This window comes from Nannospalax galili, unplaced genomic scaffold (assembly GCF_000622305.1).
Source record: "Nannospalax galili isolate Female #2095 unplaced genomic scaffold, S.galili_v1.0 scaffold359, whole genome shotgun sequence".
Taxonomy (NCBI): Eukaryota; Metazoa; Chordata; class Mammalia; order Rodentia; family Spalacidae; genus Nannospalax; species Nannospalax galili.
Genome location: NW_008347042.1, coordinates 6,306,982 through 6,324,683, shown reverse-complemented (window position 1 = coordinate 6,324,683; position 17,702 = coordinate 6,306,982). Strand labels below are relative to the sequence as shown.

The following is a 17,702-nucleotide window of genomic DNA, read 5'->3' as shown; positions in this document are numbered from 1 at the left end:
TTATTTTTCAGAAGAAGCATTTCATTACAGCTTTAACATACTCAATAACAGTTTCCAGAGTAAAGATACATCTCTTTCAAAAGTGGCTATAAAATTTTTAGGTTCACTGTTAAATTAATACACTTATACAATATTGAACTCAGTATAAACCCTGTAAGACATAAAATTGAATGATTTTTTTAACCTTTAAAAAAAATCTCCATTTTATTTTAGAATATACTGTTTCTTACAGAAAGACTCATTGTTTTTGCTAATAACACTGAGGTGTTGGTGAATGTGTCTCTAATTTGTATGTATCTGATTATTGCTAGTCATAATTGGTTGCACTCAGATCCTTGGCACTTGTGTATGTCTATAAAGTCATCGGGTAGATTTCAAAGGTAATGTTTATCACCTCTACTAATTAACATGATGTAAATGTTTATGTTCCTCCTCAAATATAATTCATTTTTTTATTTCAATGAGGAATTTAAGCCAGAATGCAGTATAAATTTGTGATTGGTAAAATAGCTATTAATATTATAAACAGGATATGCACAAGGCTCTATATGTGTTACAGATCTATTGTCTCTCAAATAATAAACAAAACAAAGCAAAATATCTTTCTCTACCCAGTGACTAATGGTTTTCTTAGTTGAGGCTGCCCAGTGTCTACATGGCACCATATTTACTCCTCAACCCCAACTGCCAATCCTATCTGCCAAGTCCTGTCCATTTTCCAGAGGTTTCTTGAGGATGTATCTACATTTCTATGCTTGATTCACTTGTTAATTCAACTTCCCTGACAAAAGTTTCCTGACAATCAAGAACCAGATTATTTATTTCAAGAATTTGTCCAGACTAGCATTCACGGTGCTGGAAGGTGATACAAGCTTCCAGAAGGAAAAAAAATAACCATCTTTATCCAGATGTGAATCCCGTGAACTACAATAAATGTCATGGCAAGATATGCCCACTGATGCAATAATGGCACGAGTGTTGTGTGACTAACCAACCACTCTTTAATTTAAGGTCTGCTTCCTAGGATGAAACCCATATCTAACATTGATATGAGTCTTAAGTACCTGAAGCTAGAGAGGTCAAAGGACATAGGGAGGAGCCTAATACTAGTTATCAACTAAATAGATTTTGTATTAAACTGACTCTTTATGACTTACTGTCATGCCTATAGATTATTGAATCTCTTACGTATCACCAGATAATTTTCCTTATGCATCAGAAAGTGATTAACACAGAAGCCCACAACTGACCAGTATGCAGAGAGTGAGAGGTTTCAGAGAGCTTATCTCTGAATAGGGCACATATACCAAAATTCTGCTCTCAAAGCTCATATGAAATCACATCAATGATGACGCAAGTCCTAAGAAACCTCAAACCAGAAAGAAATCACAGCATAGACATGAAAAAGTGGGTAAGACGCTCAAACCCACCTACAGAAACTGGCAACAGATGGTTGCTCGGAGGGACAGAGACAGTCTGTTTCAAGCATGGGACTCTTGGTAGGATAATCATGCTCCAATGGATGAACCCATATTGAGGGTTCATCCATTTGGAGACACAATTAGATTCTATAAGCTTTACTACATATATAACAGTATATTAAATTGGGCAGGAGACAATAATGAGAGTTGGGATAGGGGACGTGATCTAAAAACCATAAAATTATACTGTATGAAAAATGGCAAAAATTCAGTAAAATGTAAAATATAAAGAATTTGGTTAGAAAGAGGATTTAGGATAGAACAGATCCATTTAGAGGAATTAATACACTTCTATCCTTTTGAACTAATGAAAGATTATTAAGCAGACATGACAGCATGATTCTAAAAGCTTCATTCAACTGAAATAAACTTGAATTGAAATAAACAAACACTTTCCAGTCCCATAGATATTATAACTGGATAAATTTTGAACCTCATGTTTCTATGAAACCCAACTTCCCTTAGTACTATATGTAACCTAACAGTAAAGCTGCATTGTCTTATGCAAAATTGAAGGCATCCATGTTCTTTGGAACATGTTTAAGGAGGAAGAGATGAAAGAGAGAGAAGGAAAAAAAGAGGAAAGAACAGAAGACATAAAAAAGTGACAAATTTTGAGTGCTCATGGCATATCTTACATGGTATTAAATGCTTTAAAATGATTATCTTAATAATTCTCACCAAAAATTATTTCTGTTAAAATAATCTTAATTTTATAATGGAGCTGTGGCACCAGTTACTTTAAATAAGATATTTTGAGAACGAAGTTACATCATTCTTTATCACTCTTAAGTAATACAACATCAGTTGCAAACCAGGTGGTCTTTCTCATAGCTGACCTTGCAAACAGCCTATATGTTGGTCCCTACAGTGGGGCTGTATGATGTTAATCACATGATGAAAAATGGAAACAGACTGGAGAGGCCACAGTCCCTAGGGGAGAACGTCTTACTATCATTTGGAGTAACTGAAGCAGTACTCAGCTGCCTTTTAAACAGTTGTCTTCAAATTCATAGAACAGTGTGGCTCTCAACCTGAGTCAGCGAAGCTTTTTTTTTTTTTTTTTTTTCAATACTATACAGTTAATACACGGGCCCTCCCCAAGCTAGCCGGTCCGAGACGCCTTCCTCACACAGCCCGGCAAATGGGCCGGTATCTGCCGCCTGATATTTTTAGGTAGAAGGTTTTGGTTTTCTTTTTGATACTTTTTTTTTTTTTTTTTTTTTTTTTCAGTACATTACAGTTAATACAGAGGCTCATAACTGGACAAATTGGAGAGAATAAGTGACTATGGAGTGGGCTATCTATATTATTGCCCGCAATACTCAGGGAACATTGCATAAGGAAGGAAGGACAAAATGTAAGAGAAGGAAAACAGGGACAGGGAGAACTGCTGAGAAGTTGTGTCTCCTAGACATTAACACGGAAGTTGCACCCACGAACTCTCAACAGCGAGGAAAGCCTTGTGTGACTGCTTTTTCATCTATAAAACCATTCCCTGCCGAGCAGAGTTTTCCTTTGAATTCATAGGGGTTAACCTTAGTGTAGAATCATGCTCCTTCATTCTAGAAAAATTAACTATTTGTTTTAATTAATATTTATTATGTCCAAAGAATTGTAAAGTATTTGAAGTAAAACTCCTTTGTCTTTACTTGACTCAGAAGTTTCAGGGTATCGATGAATCATGGTGGCACTGCATACAGATTAACTGTCGGTAATTATAGGTATTCCCATAAAGCTTTGACATCCAGACATGGTGTTCAAAGATGCTTCACCAGGAGTAGGAAAGTAAAAAAGACTGCAATTTTTTATTTACCCTGTTCTACCCATTTTTAGAAAATACTTAGCCTTTCTGCAGTAAGAAAGCAGATCATCCTATGTGAGGAAAGCATGGTCTCTCTTGTCCTAGTGAATAAAATCTTTCAAGCATGGAGTTCTATAGCAAGTTATTTTATCAGTGGAAGTCAAGCTATAACAGACATAGAAACATGTTTCCCTTCTAGACTGTGTTCCTAAGTATGGAGACACTATTATCAAGAACACATCATTATATCATTTAATGCATTTTCTTAAGAATTGATATACAAACAAGTTACAAAAAAAGTACAAACAGGTATCTCCTGATTTCTATCTCATTCTTAGATCCACTGCATTTTGTGAATCAATTCATAGAGCCCTAGAAATGTTCTGTAAGTTAAATGTATATTTTTAAATGAATAAAAACATGTATCCTTATATAAATACCATATTTTCACCTAACCATATATTTATTAATCCTCCCCTCCACTTTTAATACCTATAAATACTTTCAAAATATACACATAAACACACATAGGAGCTCACACATACATGCACACTCACACACATATATACATTCACACACACTCTCACACACACATTCAAGCATACTACCACATTTCTTATGGATGGTATTCTAACTTTTAATTCTGGTGATTCTGTGAAAATGCACAAGTTCATTGGATGAGACTATTTGCATCTTAACAAGAAATAGACACTTATAAAAATGATGGGCTGATGTATTTTCTCGCTAATGCACTGCTACATGATCTGCTTACTATACCAATGCAAACGCTCTGTATAATTACAACCATTCTATAGTGCACCTACCAACTGGTAGGATGGATATACAACATTCCAATAATTCTCCTCTACTATACAGCCAATATCCATTAAGCTCCCCAGAGGTCACACAGCCTAGAGTACACCAGGTGAAATGTACATTGAAAATTATCTCTGTTTTATGTACTTACATTAATGTCTTCCAAATCTAAATTATTTAGAACAATGTTGTTTCTCTTCCATATGATGGGAGGTCTCAGGGCTCCCACAATGGCACAGCTCAGAACAGCACTTTGTCCCACGGTGGCTGCAGTAACACTTAGTCTCTGATCTTCAGGCAGACTCAGCTGGATCACCTCTGCAGTGATAAAATGTCACTGGTGAGCAGGTCATTTTCCAACATTAATTAGTATAAAGTTTCTGAATACAAATTATTTGGGCTTCTGGTTTGAATAAAAGAGTAAAAAGCAGGGGCTAAAGAGATGGCTCGATGATTAAGATCACTGGCTTCCCTTGCAAAGGTCCTGGGCTAACACAGTTCTAGGGAAATCCGACACCCTCTTCTGACTTCCACAGGCATTGCATGACAGAGGTGCACTTACATACATGCAGGAAATACATTCATACACACACAAAGAATAAAATAATAAACAAATTATTTTTAAAATGAGTGAAAAGCTCACAATGAAATGAAGAAAAAGGAAAACTGTTTCCAATAAAAAGTCAGAATGACATTTCAATTTAATTGATTGACAAGCATCATGAGGCAAAGAACTATTAGACAAGTGAATGAGCATCAGAAGTAGCATTATAATACTGGCAGATTGCACCCAAAAGACAGATAAATTATTTAACTGTCAATTCGGCATGTACTGTCTCATCAGCATCGAGATAAAAGTGATGTTGTTTATTCTCTGACAGATTTATACTGTAGGTGAGTTGAGATCATCACTGGCTGACTTCAGAGAACATTTGCAGACCTAAATGGGTAAAATGCACTATTAAACTGGGAAGCATAAATTGACTAAGGAAATAGATTTATTTGGGAAGTTGAAAGGGATGGGAGAAAAAACAACAACCCTGAAGTTCAACAATCAAATAGCAATTAAGTGACATTCTGTCTGTTGCCCCATCAGAGTGCTGAGAGAGTTCAGTCATTTTTGGATCCAGGAGTTTTAAAGTTAAGGCGCTGAGAGACTGGGATAGTAGACACAGACACTATTAAGGTTATCTGAAAAACTGTAAGGAAATGTATTATTTCACAAGCTACTTAAAAATGCTTGTATGTGTATGTACCTGATGGCTATCTAACAAAAATCCTAGTTCAAGGCAAGAGAAACTTCCCTTTGAGCTGTTGCTTAGTATAGTCCAAGTAATTCCCAAAATAAAGTAAGCTATTGCCATAGACCTTGTTTGCCTTCCAGAACATGACGGGAATACCTTACTGCTGCAGACACCACATAGTTCAGACACAGGGTTTGTAATAATTGAGCTGGATCTGACTTGGAAACCTCCTCCCTGGGGACTATCTTACATAGTATCAGAAGTTGTCATGCAAGCTGCCATGAGAGAAATCAATCAGTGGTCCTAACAAGCTGTAAAACCTACAGTCTACAGCAATGACTGCTTAGTATTTTGGTTCAATAGTGGCACTTTCATCTTGGGAGTAATCAACAGTTGTCTAATCAGACCTAAAGTCCACTGAATAGGAGGGAACCCATGTATGGTACTTTAAACATAGCCAAGTACACGTGACTAGAGAGGTCATAGTCCTGAGGGCAAAACCTACAACTGCCACTTTCCTAAACAGTATAATTTCTTACAATATTCTAAAGACTTAATCTTATACTCACAGATAAGTGTACCTCTCATTACTCATCAAAGAAGCTTCTTTTCGAAACAAATAGGGACTATTGCAAAATTACACAACTGATCAAAATAAAGACAATAAGCAACTGGTGATGCCTGGCCTCAGTTGACAAATCTACAATGCAGTCCCTACACCTAAGGCTCAAGGAACATCATGAAAGAGGGGGCAGAAAGACTGTTAAAGCCAGAGGAGCCAGACACCTGATGTTAGATAATAAGGCATTTTAGACATGAAAGAGAAGCTGAACCCATGAATTTCCACAAAATTATAACCTAGTAAGATCTGTATAATGACAAGAAGGTTGACAGACCAATGTGGATGCGGGGAATTTCACAGGGTCCCACCTCTAGATGAACAGGTAGCAGCAATCAAAGGATGCTGAAACGAGGTGTATCAGTTTCCCCAGTGATGAGTTCCCTGATAATTTATCTAATCCCTAGTGGATGGCCCTAAAACACATGTACATGTGAGCACTACTAAATGGATTCAGTGCAGTATATATATATGTATATGTATGAAGAGAAGAAATAATTGAGAGGAAGTGGGAGGAGCTGAAGGGGGAGTGCAAGGGACAGAAATGGTGCAAATACAATACTCATTTTCCAAAATTCTCAAAAAATAACAAAAAAATATATTAAAAGTTATTTTTATAGTACATATATATGTCTGTCAATGATTAGGCAGAGTTACCAGCACATTGTTTAAAATATGGAAGTGGCTTTACTTCTGTTTTTGGTCATATCTCATCAACTGAAAGTTCATAACTGTGCACTTGCTGGTCACCTTGAGAGATGACTGAGGCAGTGCCTCCCATTTCTTCATTTATTCTAGCTGCCCTGTGGTTTCCAGCTGTTAACAGACTTTTTTTCTACACTATGGTTAAGTATTACATTTTGACCTTGCGTAGCCTTTGCCAGGTTACAAATTATCACAACTGGCTACTCTAATTTAGACACTTTACATGGAGGACTTGCATGAAGAACATAAAATTTTTAATTTGGAATCAATATTTTTGCTGCAATTTCTTCACAGAGGTCTCTCCTTTCCTCTCACCACTCAGCCTCCAATTTATCTTAGTTCTATTCTTTCAACTTTGTCTCCCTCTTGAGGAAAAGGACAAGTGACTTTTACACAATATAACTGTTCAGAAAACATGTTCAATGTTAGGTGCAATCACCAATCGCAATTCTAAAAAATGGCCCATTTTTACATTGGAAGGCTGACATTGACATAAGACCACCCCACTCCCTGTGGGAAGTACTCATGTTAAATAATCCATGTGATTTTAACACAGCCTCACACACCATTACCTGGTGAAAACAAAGTGAAATAGATTAGCACTTCTATTACACTATATGGCATCTCATCCCCAAGTCAAGAAGAAATGATCATTTAGCCTATTGTTATTTTCTGTTATTCAAGAACTGGACGAGATACTCTTGAAAGTGAAAAATCCAAATAGAGAAAGACTCAATGTTATACACTGTGAATTAAATCAAAATAAAATTGAAAATGGGTAATGAACACCTCATTGAGTCATGTGTATGGGCAGTTTAATTTCCCTAAATAAGATTATTTCTTATTTTCAATGCTTCCTGAATAATAGTAACATAGAGAATATTTTCCATCTGCTTTCCTTTAATATACATCCTGTCATATATACATATATATGTGTGTGTATGCACAAATATACATACAAGCATACACTGGCATGTATTCATATAGAGATTTACACATAAACACGCATATACACATACACAGCTAATTATTATTATGTGAATTAGGAGTAGGAACAATGTGAAATTTTCAGGGTATATGTATATTTTTACAAACCTAAAACAGAAAACATTACAAGCATAATACATCAAGGATTCATAAGAAGTATTAATATTTCTCAATGTACATTCATGAATTATAACATCTAGTTACTTATTAAATAATGTAAGAGATAATAAGGCCTTTAGCCTTAATAGCGAATATTAATTCTTTTTACTCTGAACTTTGAAATAAAATTGCCCCTAAGTCACTAAGAAATACTATAGTTTGAAATTATTTTTAAAATGATCTTGTTATATATTAATTGTATTTTGGCAAATCTTCAGAACTACTTGTATATTTCATGTTATAGTTCAGAAAATTTCATTCTCAGAAGCAATTATTTTTTATTTATTGTTTTTAATTTATGTGTATGAGTGTATTGACTGCATGTATGTAAGTACACTCATGTTGTAAAATGCAAATGGATGTCAGAAGAAGACATCAGATTCCCCTGGAACTGGAGTTACAGACAGTTGTTAGCCGCCATGTGGGTACTGGGAATCAAACCTGGGTCCTCTGTAAGAACAGCCTTAACTGCTGAGTCATCTCTGTAGCTGCAGAAGCAATCATTTTCACTAAAACAAATCAAACTCAAAATTAACTGGCTCTGCACTTGAATAAATTTAGCAGAAAGCCTTGTCAATGTAAGGCTGTCGTGCCCATGTTTACTAGTCCTTTTGATAGTTATTATGAGTTGTCTTCCAAAATTAAGACTCAAACATCTTTATTTTTAAAATTAAGAATAGTTGGTGAATGAAGTGCTTATGTACTCATATGTAAAATGTGTAAATCTTATCTAGACATTGAGTAACCTGACATAATAACTATGGTGAATCTGTAATTCAATTTAAAACATTTATTTTTGTTTTTATTTTATGTGTATGAGTATATTGCCTGCATGTAGGTAGGTGCACCTGTGTCATGCAGGGCCTGAAGTGGTCAAAAGAGGATGTCGGATCCCTTGGAACTGGAGTTATGGATGGTTGTTAGCCTCCATGTGGGTGCTGGGTTCTGCGAATAGAATCCTGGTCCTCTGCAAGAACAGCCAGTGCTCTTAACTATTGTGCCTTCTTTTCAGTCTCTAAAACTGCTTTAAGATATACCATGATAAAGGGTTTCCTCTCTCTCTCTCTCTCTCTCTCTCTCTCTCTCTCTCTCTGTGTGTGTGTGTGTGTGTGTGTGTGTGTGTGTGTGTGTTTAGTCCTTGGAGTTGCAAATGTACAAACAAATGTTTTCAAAGTGTAATAATATTTTATCTATGTTGGTTTAAAATGTCTATGAAGAGGACATATTTCATTTTACGACATTCTGCCCACAGTCATCTTATGCTAATTACACTCAGACCTCTACTGGCAGAGAGTAAACCCAATCTTTTTAATTCTTTTTCAATCCCCTTTACTCTAGTGTTGATATTTTAATGATCTGTACTAAAATGGGATTCAAGTAAAATCATGTGTTACCTGATACCAAGAGTCCTATGGGCTGGGGGTGGTGAGATGCCTCTCTTTTCTTAGCTCCTGGAAAGCTGAGGATCACAACTTCAAAACTCCACTGAGTACACAATGAGAGCATGCTCCAAAAATGTCATGTGCTATACTACCTTAGTCAAGGGAAATTTTTGTAAGGTATGTGTAAGAACATTTTGAAAATCTTGAGCACTTCACTGACCCACCAATGTTACATCTGGATGGAAGCTCTCTCCAGTATTCAAGGAAAGAAGCCAGAGTTCTGATGCTATCTCATTCGTATCATAAAGGCATGACATTTCTAGTCTATATTTTCTTTTTATTTGATAATTAACAAAACTGAAAGTCATGTAAACTAATTCTTTGAAGTAGGTTTCTTTCCATTTTTACTTATTTTCATGACTTGAAGTACGGAATTACAAATTTGTTTTCAGAGATTGAGGAGATAGCTTACTATGCAATTACAAGAAACTGAGTTTGAGCCTTAACAACCATATGAAAAGCCAGGCATGGTATGTGTGCTTTTAATCACAGAGCTGAAGCAGCAGAGACAAGAGGATCCTTGAGACTGCCTAGCCAGCCTGGGCTAATCAGCAGCACCAGATCCAATTGAGAGTTCCTGCCTCAAAAAACAGGTAAAGCACTCCTGATGATTGACCCTTGAAATTGGCCTCTGGCTTCCATATGCATACACATATGCCCATGCAAACCCCCATATGTGAATCTTCACACATAGAAACACACACACACACACACACACACACACACGCACACACACGCACGCACGCACAGCTAGAGAGATGGCTCCGATGGCTCACAACCATGCATAATTGTGGTTCCAGGGATTCCAACACCCTCTTATGGTTTCTGCAGGCATTGCATACAGGTGGTACACATACATACATGCAGGCAAAACACTCATGTACATAAAAGGAATCTTTAAAATACACACATGTATTTGTTTTCAAAGAAATACAAATGTAGGAAACTTATTCCAGAAACTCAAACCCAAGGAAAGTCTCACTTAATACCACCAATGTCAAGATTATTTTTGAAGTGTTTATTCTAATAGCTACTAGATGATAGGCAGAGAAGTACGAAATGAATAAGATTATGTGATTTTAAGAGAGTACACAATGAGAATGAAATGTGAATGTTTGAATTGTGGTAGAGTTAAAAGGAGAGTTAAAAGGTTTTAGTAATTTTGACTTCATTGTTTTTAAAACACAGAATCTGAGCATATCATAACCAAAACTGTGTTGCTTTGACTGTGAGTGTCTTTTCCAAGACTTGAGTACAGACTTCTGTTGTATATATAATTTACTTAAATATGACCCTCATTAGCTTACTAGCCAATGGTTATTTCTACTTTAAGAATGAAGTGTAAAATAAATTTAATCACTAGCATCTCCCACTAACATATTTCTCTCTCCTTTACTCTATTAAAAGACATCATTAATTAAAAGCAAATATTTATAGCATATTAATTCAGAAATGTATCAAAAAGATAATAAAGAATCTTAGCTGGAATAAACTTACAATTTTTATAATGAGAGAACTATGATGAGTCAAGAACCCGGTTTTCATCTAAGTATAAATGTAAATGATCATTTTTGTAAGGAACTAGGTGATGGCAAAGCAAATACTGGTTTAGTTTTGACAGCCAAGAGATATATTAACTAACTATAGGAACATGGGTAAAATTTTCAGGCCAATTCTTATAAAGTATCTGTTTTTAGAAGATGCATTATAAAACAAAAATGAAACAAAATATTAGTAGAAAGTAAGTCTCCTTTGATTGATAGAGAGTAGGTGTATTAGTTACTTTTCTGTTGCTGTGATAAAACACCATGACCAAGGGAATTTATAGAAGGAAAAGTTTTATTTGGCTTACAGTTTCAGAGAAAGAGTCCATAATGCCAGGGGAAGGATGAGCAGAGCAGAAAGTCAGGGCCTCACATCTTTGAGTACCCACAGGAAGCAGAGTGAAACTGGAAATCACACAAGGCTGAGCACAAGCCCATGTGACCCCTGAGGAACAGATCCTCAAACGACCTTAAGAATAAAAATAAATTGGTTTATGTGGACCAACTGTATGGCCTTAAACATCCAAAAGGAAAGTATAACCAAAGATTAAAGGGGCCAATTTAATTTCTTGAGTCCGTATGTATAACTAAAGGACACATAAGAAGCAACAATGCCAAATAGAAGATACCTTCTTTTGAGTTGTTGGCCAGGGTGGCCAAAGGGACTCCCAGATAGTAACTCAGCATAGAACTAGGAAAATGAACTGCAGACCCCAATCTTATCCAAAGGAATACAGACAACTGATTTAGCACCCACATGGCAGCTAACAATTGTCCATAACTCCAGTTCCAGGGGATCCAACAGTCTCTTCTGTCCTCCGCGGGCATTACACGACGTGGGTGTACTTACCTACATGCAGGCAATACACACATACACATAAAATAAAATTAAAAAAAAAAAAGAATTCTCAAATCCCACTCCTAGTGACGTGCTTCCTCCAGCATGGTCACACCTCCTAAGAGTTCCATGACCTTCACCAAACAGCACTATGAACTGGGGACCAAGTGTTCAAGTACTTGGAGCCTAGGGGGGTCAGTCTCATCCAAACCACCACAGTAGGTATTTTGGACTAATGCTTCCATGAAACAAATAATCAATGCCTCCAGCAAACAAGTAAGTGCAGTCCTGCATTAAATACAAATTGCATATCTTTTTGTAATTTATGCTATTTTTGATTTTGTGTTTGAGGGGTGGTATGCACATGAGTATAGATGCCTGCAGAGACCATTACAGGGTTTCAGATCTGATGAACCTAGAGTTGCAGTTGATTATGAACCACTCAACATGGATGTCTGCAAAAGAACTTTCGTCCTCCGCAACAGCAGCAAGAGCTGTTAGCTGTTGAGCCATCTCTCCAGCCAAAAAGTAACATTCGTAAGAGTTAACTGCACACCAAGATAATAAGGCACTTCCTATCCTATTATCAGAGGAGAGCTGTTACAGTTAAGACTGCACCTCAACTATATTTTTATTAAATTGATGCCTGCATAGGAAAATGGAGAGTTAGTAAACAGGACATGATTAAAAGAAATTTTACAACATGAAATTAAAAACATTTGAGAAACAAATGAAGATAATGAAAATGGGCTTATTCCAAACCTTGAAACTAAAAGAAAAAAGAATAGAGAGAGTAGAGCAAAGGAAATATATGAAGAAAAATAGCCAAAAATTTTAATTAAAATAAAAGTCTCCAATAAATAGATTAAGAAGTTCCTTAACTCTCAACAAAGGAAATAGAAAAGTACATAAAGACATACTCATAAAGTTAATAGTGAAATAAGAGAAAGAGTAATCTTAAAAGTATGTAAAAGTATAAATTGCCTATGCTATAGGAGAATCAAGTAACATTTAATCAGCAAAAATAGAATCAAGAAGACAATAAGGTAATTATTTTGAAATGATGACACAAAATAAATCCAGTCTCATAATTTCCTATAAACATATAAGTTCAGAACAAAATAAATGCCCTTTCCAGAAGAAGGAAGGGAAAGAGGGAGGGAGGGAAGGAGAGAGGGAGGGAGGAGTAACATATGGAAGGAAGGAGAGGTGAGCAAGCAAGGAAACTCAGCACAGCTGTCCTCACAGAAGCCTGAGGCTGCTCCTCTCCCAGAAGGCAAATGTCTATAGATGGGTGCTCAAACATGCAAGAAGGAAAGGAAGACCATGAAAGTGCTGTGTTAAATTTAAAAATTCGTACTTCAAGAGGATTTTGCCCTGGCATACTTTCATAATCTTAAAGGAAAGATTTCTTAGGTAAATCACAAATAGTTCCATAAAGGAAATAATTTATAAATTTTATCATAATTATAAAATCTATTCATCAAAACTTATGGGAACCAAACCGTAAGTTATTGAGCAGAAAACTTCCATAAGGATCTCATGTACAAAACTGTAAATCATTAAGAAATCAATAGCATAGTCAACAAAGAATTTGAACAGTTAGTTACTCCATGGATTACTTAAACTGTATGCCTAACAATACCCTGAACAAAACAAAAAGCAGTGCTTAGCAATTCATGAAATCAGAGGGATGAAAATCCCAGCTCTACAAGATTGCCTTACAGTAAAGATTAGTGATAAAAAGTGTTGAGAAGGATAAGGGGACCCATGAATGCTCAAATACTTTGAACAAGAGTGTAATTCTTCTGTAAACCTTCTTTCTTCACTTGTAAATGATTTCAAGACAAACTTGCTTGCTGGCTATTCTTCCCAAGCCAGTTAACCCTGTACTTTACAAAAACCTTGAATTGGGACATTGAGTAGCAAGTTTCAGGGTTTATAACAATAGGACAGTTAAAGAAACTGTTATTAGTCACTTTCCTGTTGCTGTGCTAGAAACACAACCAAAGAACTTAGAAAAGGAAATGTTTATGTAGCTTATGGCTCTAAAGGGGCAAGAGTCCATTGCGTTGGGGAGGTATGGTAGCAAAGATGGCTGGAAGAGGAGCAGAAGCTAAGTTCTCACATCTTCCAGCAGGTACAGGAAGCAAGAGAGAAACTTGCAATCGGCAAGGCTTAAGAACTCTTTAAGCCAGCCTCTAGTTACGTGCTTCCTCCAACATGGCCACACCTTCTAAAACCTCCCAAAACAGCTCCACCAACTGGGGATAAAATGTCCAAATACTTGGGACCTATGGGAAACATTCTCATTCAAACCACCACAGAGGCCTTTAATATACTGAACAAATAAAAGAAGAGAGAATGAAATGGGGAGAGGAATCTTGATGATTAGAAGTAAATCCTGAATTTACCCTAAGAAGCAAGAGATAATAGCTTTAAAATTCCTTAAGATTGAATCAAGAATGCAGTTAGTTCCACCAGAATTCCAAAAGCATTGCAGAGCTCCTGTACTGAGAGCACCTATGAGAGGCACAATGGAGAGAAGTCAGCAGAGAAGAGTAAGGATGATGAGCTCCTCTAGTGCCACTGGGAGTGAGAAGGTATAGGAAGACATGAATGAAGACTGTTCAGTTATAGCCACTATGAGAAACAATAAAGCAAGATTTTCATGAAAAATTAGCATTTGTCTTTTTGGTATTCCTTACTGCTGTCTAGTGAGAGCAGGAGAACACAGACAACAGGGTATTTAGATATCGCTTCAAGCAGTTTTACCTATTATCAATAGCAAGTCTCATTTTTCCTTTTTTTTTTTTCTTTTGAGACAGGGTCTCCCTGGAGCTCCAGTTGGCCTGCAACTCACTATTAGTCCACTTGGACTTATAGAGATTCACCTGCCTCTGCCTTCAATTTCATTTAAATTCTCTCTTTCAATTTAGTTACATAGAGTTAAATGCTAAATTAAGTAAGTAAACCATTTGACTACTTATTCACTCCAGAAAATAATTCTTTTGGATACAGAAAAGTTTCCATTTGGATCCTGACTCAACAAAAATGTATCACACAGAGAGAGCTGGGTGTCACCAGGTAGTCAAGCTAATTTTGACTTCATGATTTAAAAAAATTCAAAGGAATAGGCAGATGACTAATTTCAACATTGTGTGACCTGGAATAATAATGTGCTGACACTGCTAGATAAATTGCATCAAATTTGATCACTTTAATAGTGTACAATCAAATGAAATAGAGTGAAACTGGTGGACATGAGTAAGATAAAATAATTGTGAGAATTTACTGAGAATATACAAACTGTAAGTCTTGTTTTGAACATTTGGTTTATTCAATCTTTATAACCACTCTATGAGGTACATACTGATGATGACTGTTTTACTATTTGTGATGCTAGCATGTGAGTCAATAATAAATGATATTTCAATATTCCCCTGTGATTACAAGAAAGATTCTCCAACACATAAAATATAGGAAATATAAAATTAAAATAACTCAGAGTTTGATGTGTTGATACAGGGGCAGGTGAGTCTCTGAGAGATGGAGGTCAATTTGATAGAAGTAACAAGTTCTAGGTCAGCTGGAGCTACCTGGAGACCCTATTTAAAACAAGCAAACTAACAAACAAAGAACACACCTTCAAGTGTTTGATCATAATAGATGAGAAAAATGGTAAGATCTTTTTTCTGCATATTTTGTAAAGCAATAATTCTAAGAAAATGCATGAAGGAGCTAAAGAGATGGCTCAGTGGATAAGAACCTTGCTTCTTCTTCCAGAGGAGCAGAGTTCAGTTCCCAACACCCTAGAAATGCAGCCTACCTCTATTTATAATTCTAGCTAGCATGCAATGACTATATTAGAATATTAGATGCCTGAGAAAATTAGAACAAAACCAAATTAATTCCATAACACACCAAGGAAATTAGGTTTTAAAAAAATTAAAGAAAAAACTAACAAAATTGAGATGAAACCAATACAGAAAAATCAGTGAAATGAAAATTTAATTGTTCAAAAAGACATTTCAATAGTCCTGAAACTAGATGAAGGAGAAAGAGAAAATATAATATTTTTAATATCAGCATAACTACACATCTCATAGACATCAAAACAGCGATGAATACTATAAAATCAGTTCTATGGCCACAAATTTCATAACTTAAATAAAGTGGAAATATTATTTAAAAGATAAAATCAGCTAAAATCTACTCAGATAGAACTAGAAAATCTAAATAACCTTATATCTTTTCAAATATAATAATGAATTAGTCATCTTCCAAGACAAAATGCATCAGGTTCTGATGGAGATACTGAAGAGTTCTCCAATTATTCGGGAAGAACTGAAACCAGTTCTCCAAAGTCTTTCAGGGAACAGAAGCCAAAACAGAAGCCATGAATTCCATGGCTATCACTACCCTAATTCCCAAACCAGACAATGAGGTGACAAGAAATGAAAAACAAATATAGATGTGAAATCTCTAACAAAATGTCAACGAACTGAATCTAACAATCTATAAAAATAATGATACACCCTGACCAAGTGAAATTTGTTTTGAACATGGAAGAACACTCCAAGAGTCAGAAAACAATGTGATCCATCATATTAGTAAGCTAAAGAAGAAACACTACATGACACTATCAATTCATGTCAAATAAGAGCATTAGGCAAAATCAAACATCCATTCATGATTTAAAGTAATCAGAAATAACAATGATAACTTCTATTTTATTTTTAAAAATGTACAAAAGCTCTACATGAAACATCATAGTTCCCAGTGAGAAACTTGGAACCTTCTCACAAAGATTTAGAGAAAGCAAAGCAGTCTTCTCTCTCCTCTGCTTTCCAGCATTATCCTGGAAGTCCTCGTTAATATAATATGATAAGAAAGAGATGTGAAAGGTTTTCAGACCACAAAAGAATCTACATACCTACATTTGTGTACAGACAACATAATTGTCTATGTAGAAAATCCAAAAGGTTCCTCAGAAAAATCGGTATGGCAGTATATTATGTTAATATATAACTTAATCACTTTCCTATGTCCTAGTAACTGAGTGTGGAAACTGAAATTCAAATCCCAATACCACTTACTTTTTCAACCCCTAAGATGAAGTTTGTATAAATCTAACAAATTATCATAAAAAGCATAAAACTCTGAGGAACAAAAATCAAAGAATAAGTGTATAAAAGATTAAACATTCCGTATTGCTAGATAGGAAAACAGAATATTGTCAAGACATCATCTTTTACCTTCTTTATGCAGATATGAAATGAGATCTTCAGAAAATCCTAACAAATTATGTCAGAGACTTGGAGAGTATCTTGCCCTTGCTCTTTCCTGTATCACTCTCTGTTTTTCATGTTTATATATGTGAAAACCTAATTCTAAAATTAGAGACATAAGATTCAGAATATTCAACCCAATACCAAAGATACATGTGGAGGAAGAGGATCAGAACCGAACTGAAGTCTTACTATAAAGCTTTCATCTGTCATCAAGAAAGTATATTTTGATGAAAGAATAATCAGCTATGTGAATGGAACAGAATAGAGCCTATAAATATATGCACATAAATAAAATGAACAGACCCTTGAAAAGAGGAAAGTCAGTCTAAGGAAAAAATTAACCCTTTAAACAGATGGCAGTAGCACCACTGGAAATTGACATTTTTAAAATGATCATAGGCACAAACTTCATTTCATTTACAAAAATTAAAGGGAGATTATCAATCTGAATGTAGAAGAAAAATAGTATAAAATTCCTAGCTCACTATCAGAGAAAATCTAAATTGTCTTGGGTTTGATAATGACATTGTATTTTATTATTTCAATTGATTTAATTATTTTGGATTTTTTGAGACAGTGTCTGACTCTCAGTATGGCTTGGAACTTCTTAGATAGTTCAGGATGGTCTCAAACTCATGGCAATCTTCCTCAATCAACCACTTAAGTGCTGGGCTACAAGAGAACCATCATACCCAGTTTTCCATTTAATTTATAATACTAAAGTCCTGTCAGAATTTTTATCACTGGGACCAAGCACCTGACAAAACAA

At 35.5% G+C, this 17,702-nt stretch overlaps 1 protein-coding gene across 1 annotated transcript in view; it reads right to left on the bottom strand.

Annotated features, from left to right (window-relative positions):
- Fstl5 (follistatin like 5) overlaps positions 1-17,702 on the bottom strand; it is a 507,104-nt gene that overhangs the window by 268,199 nt on the left and 221,203 nt on the right. The window contains exon 4 of the mRNA XM_008843456.2: positions 4,253-4,419. Within this exon, the coding sequence (XP_008841678.1) occupies positions 4,253-4,419 (167 nt within the window). The remainder of the gene's footprint in view (positions 1-4,252; positions 4,420-17,702) is intronic.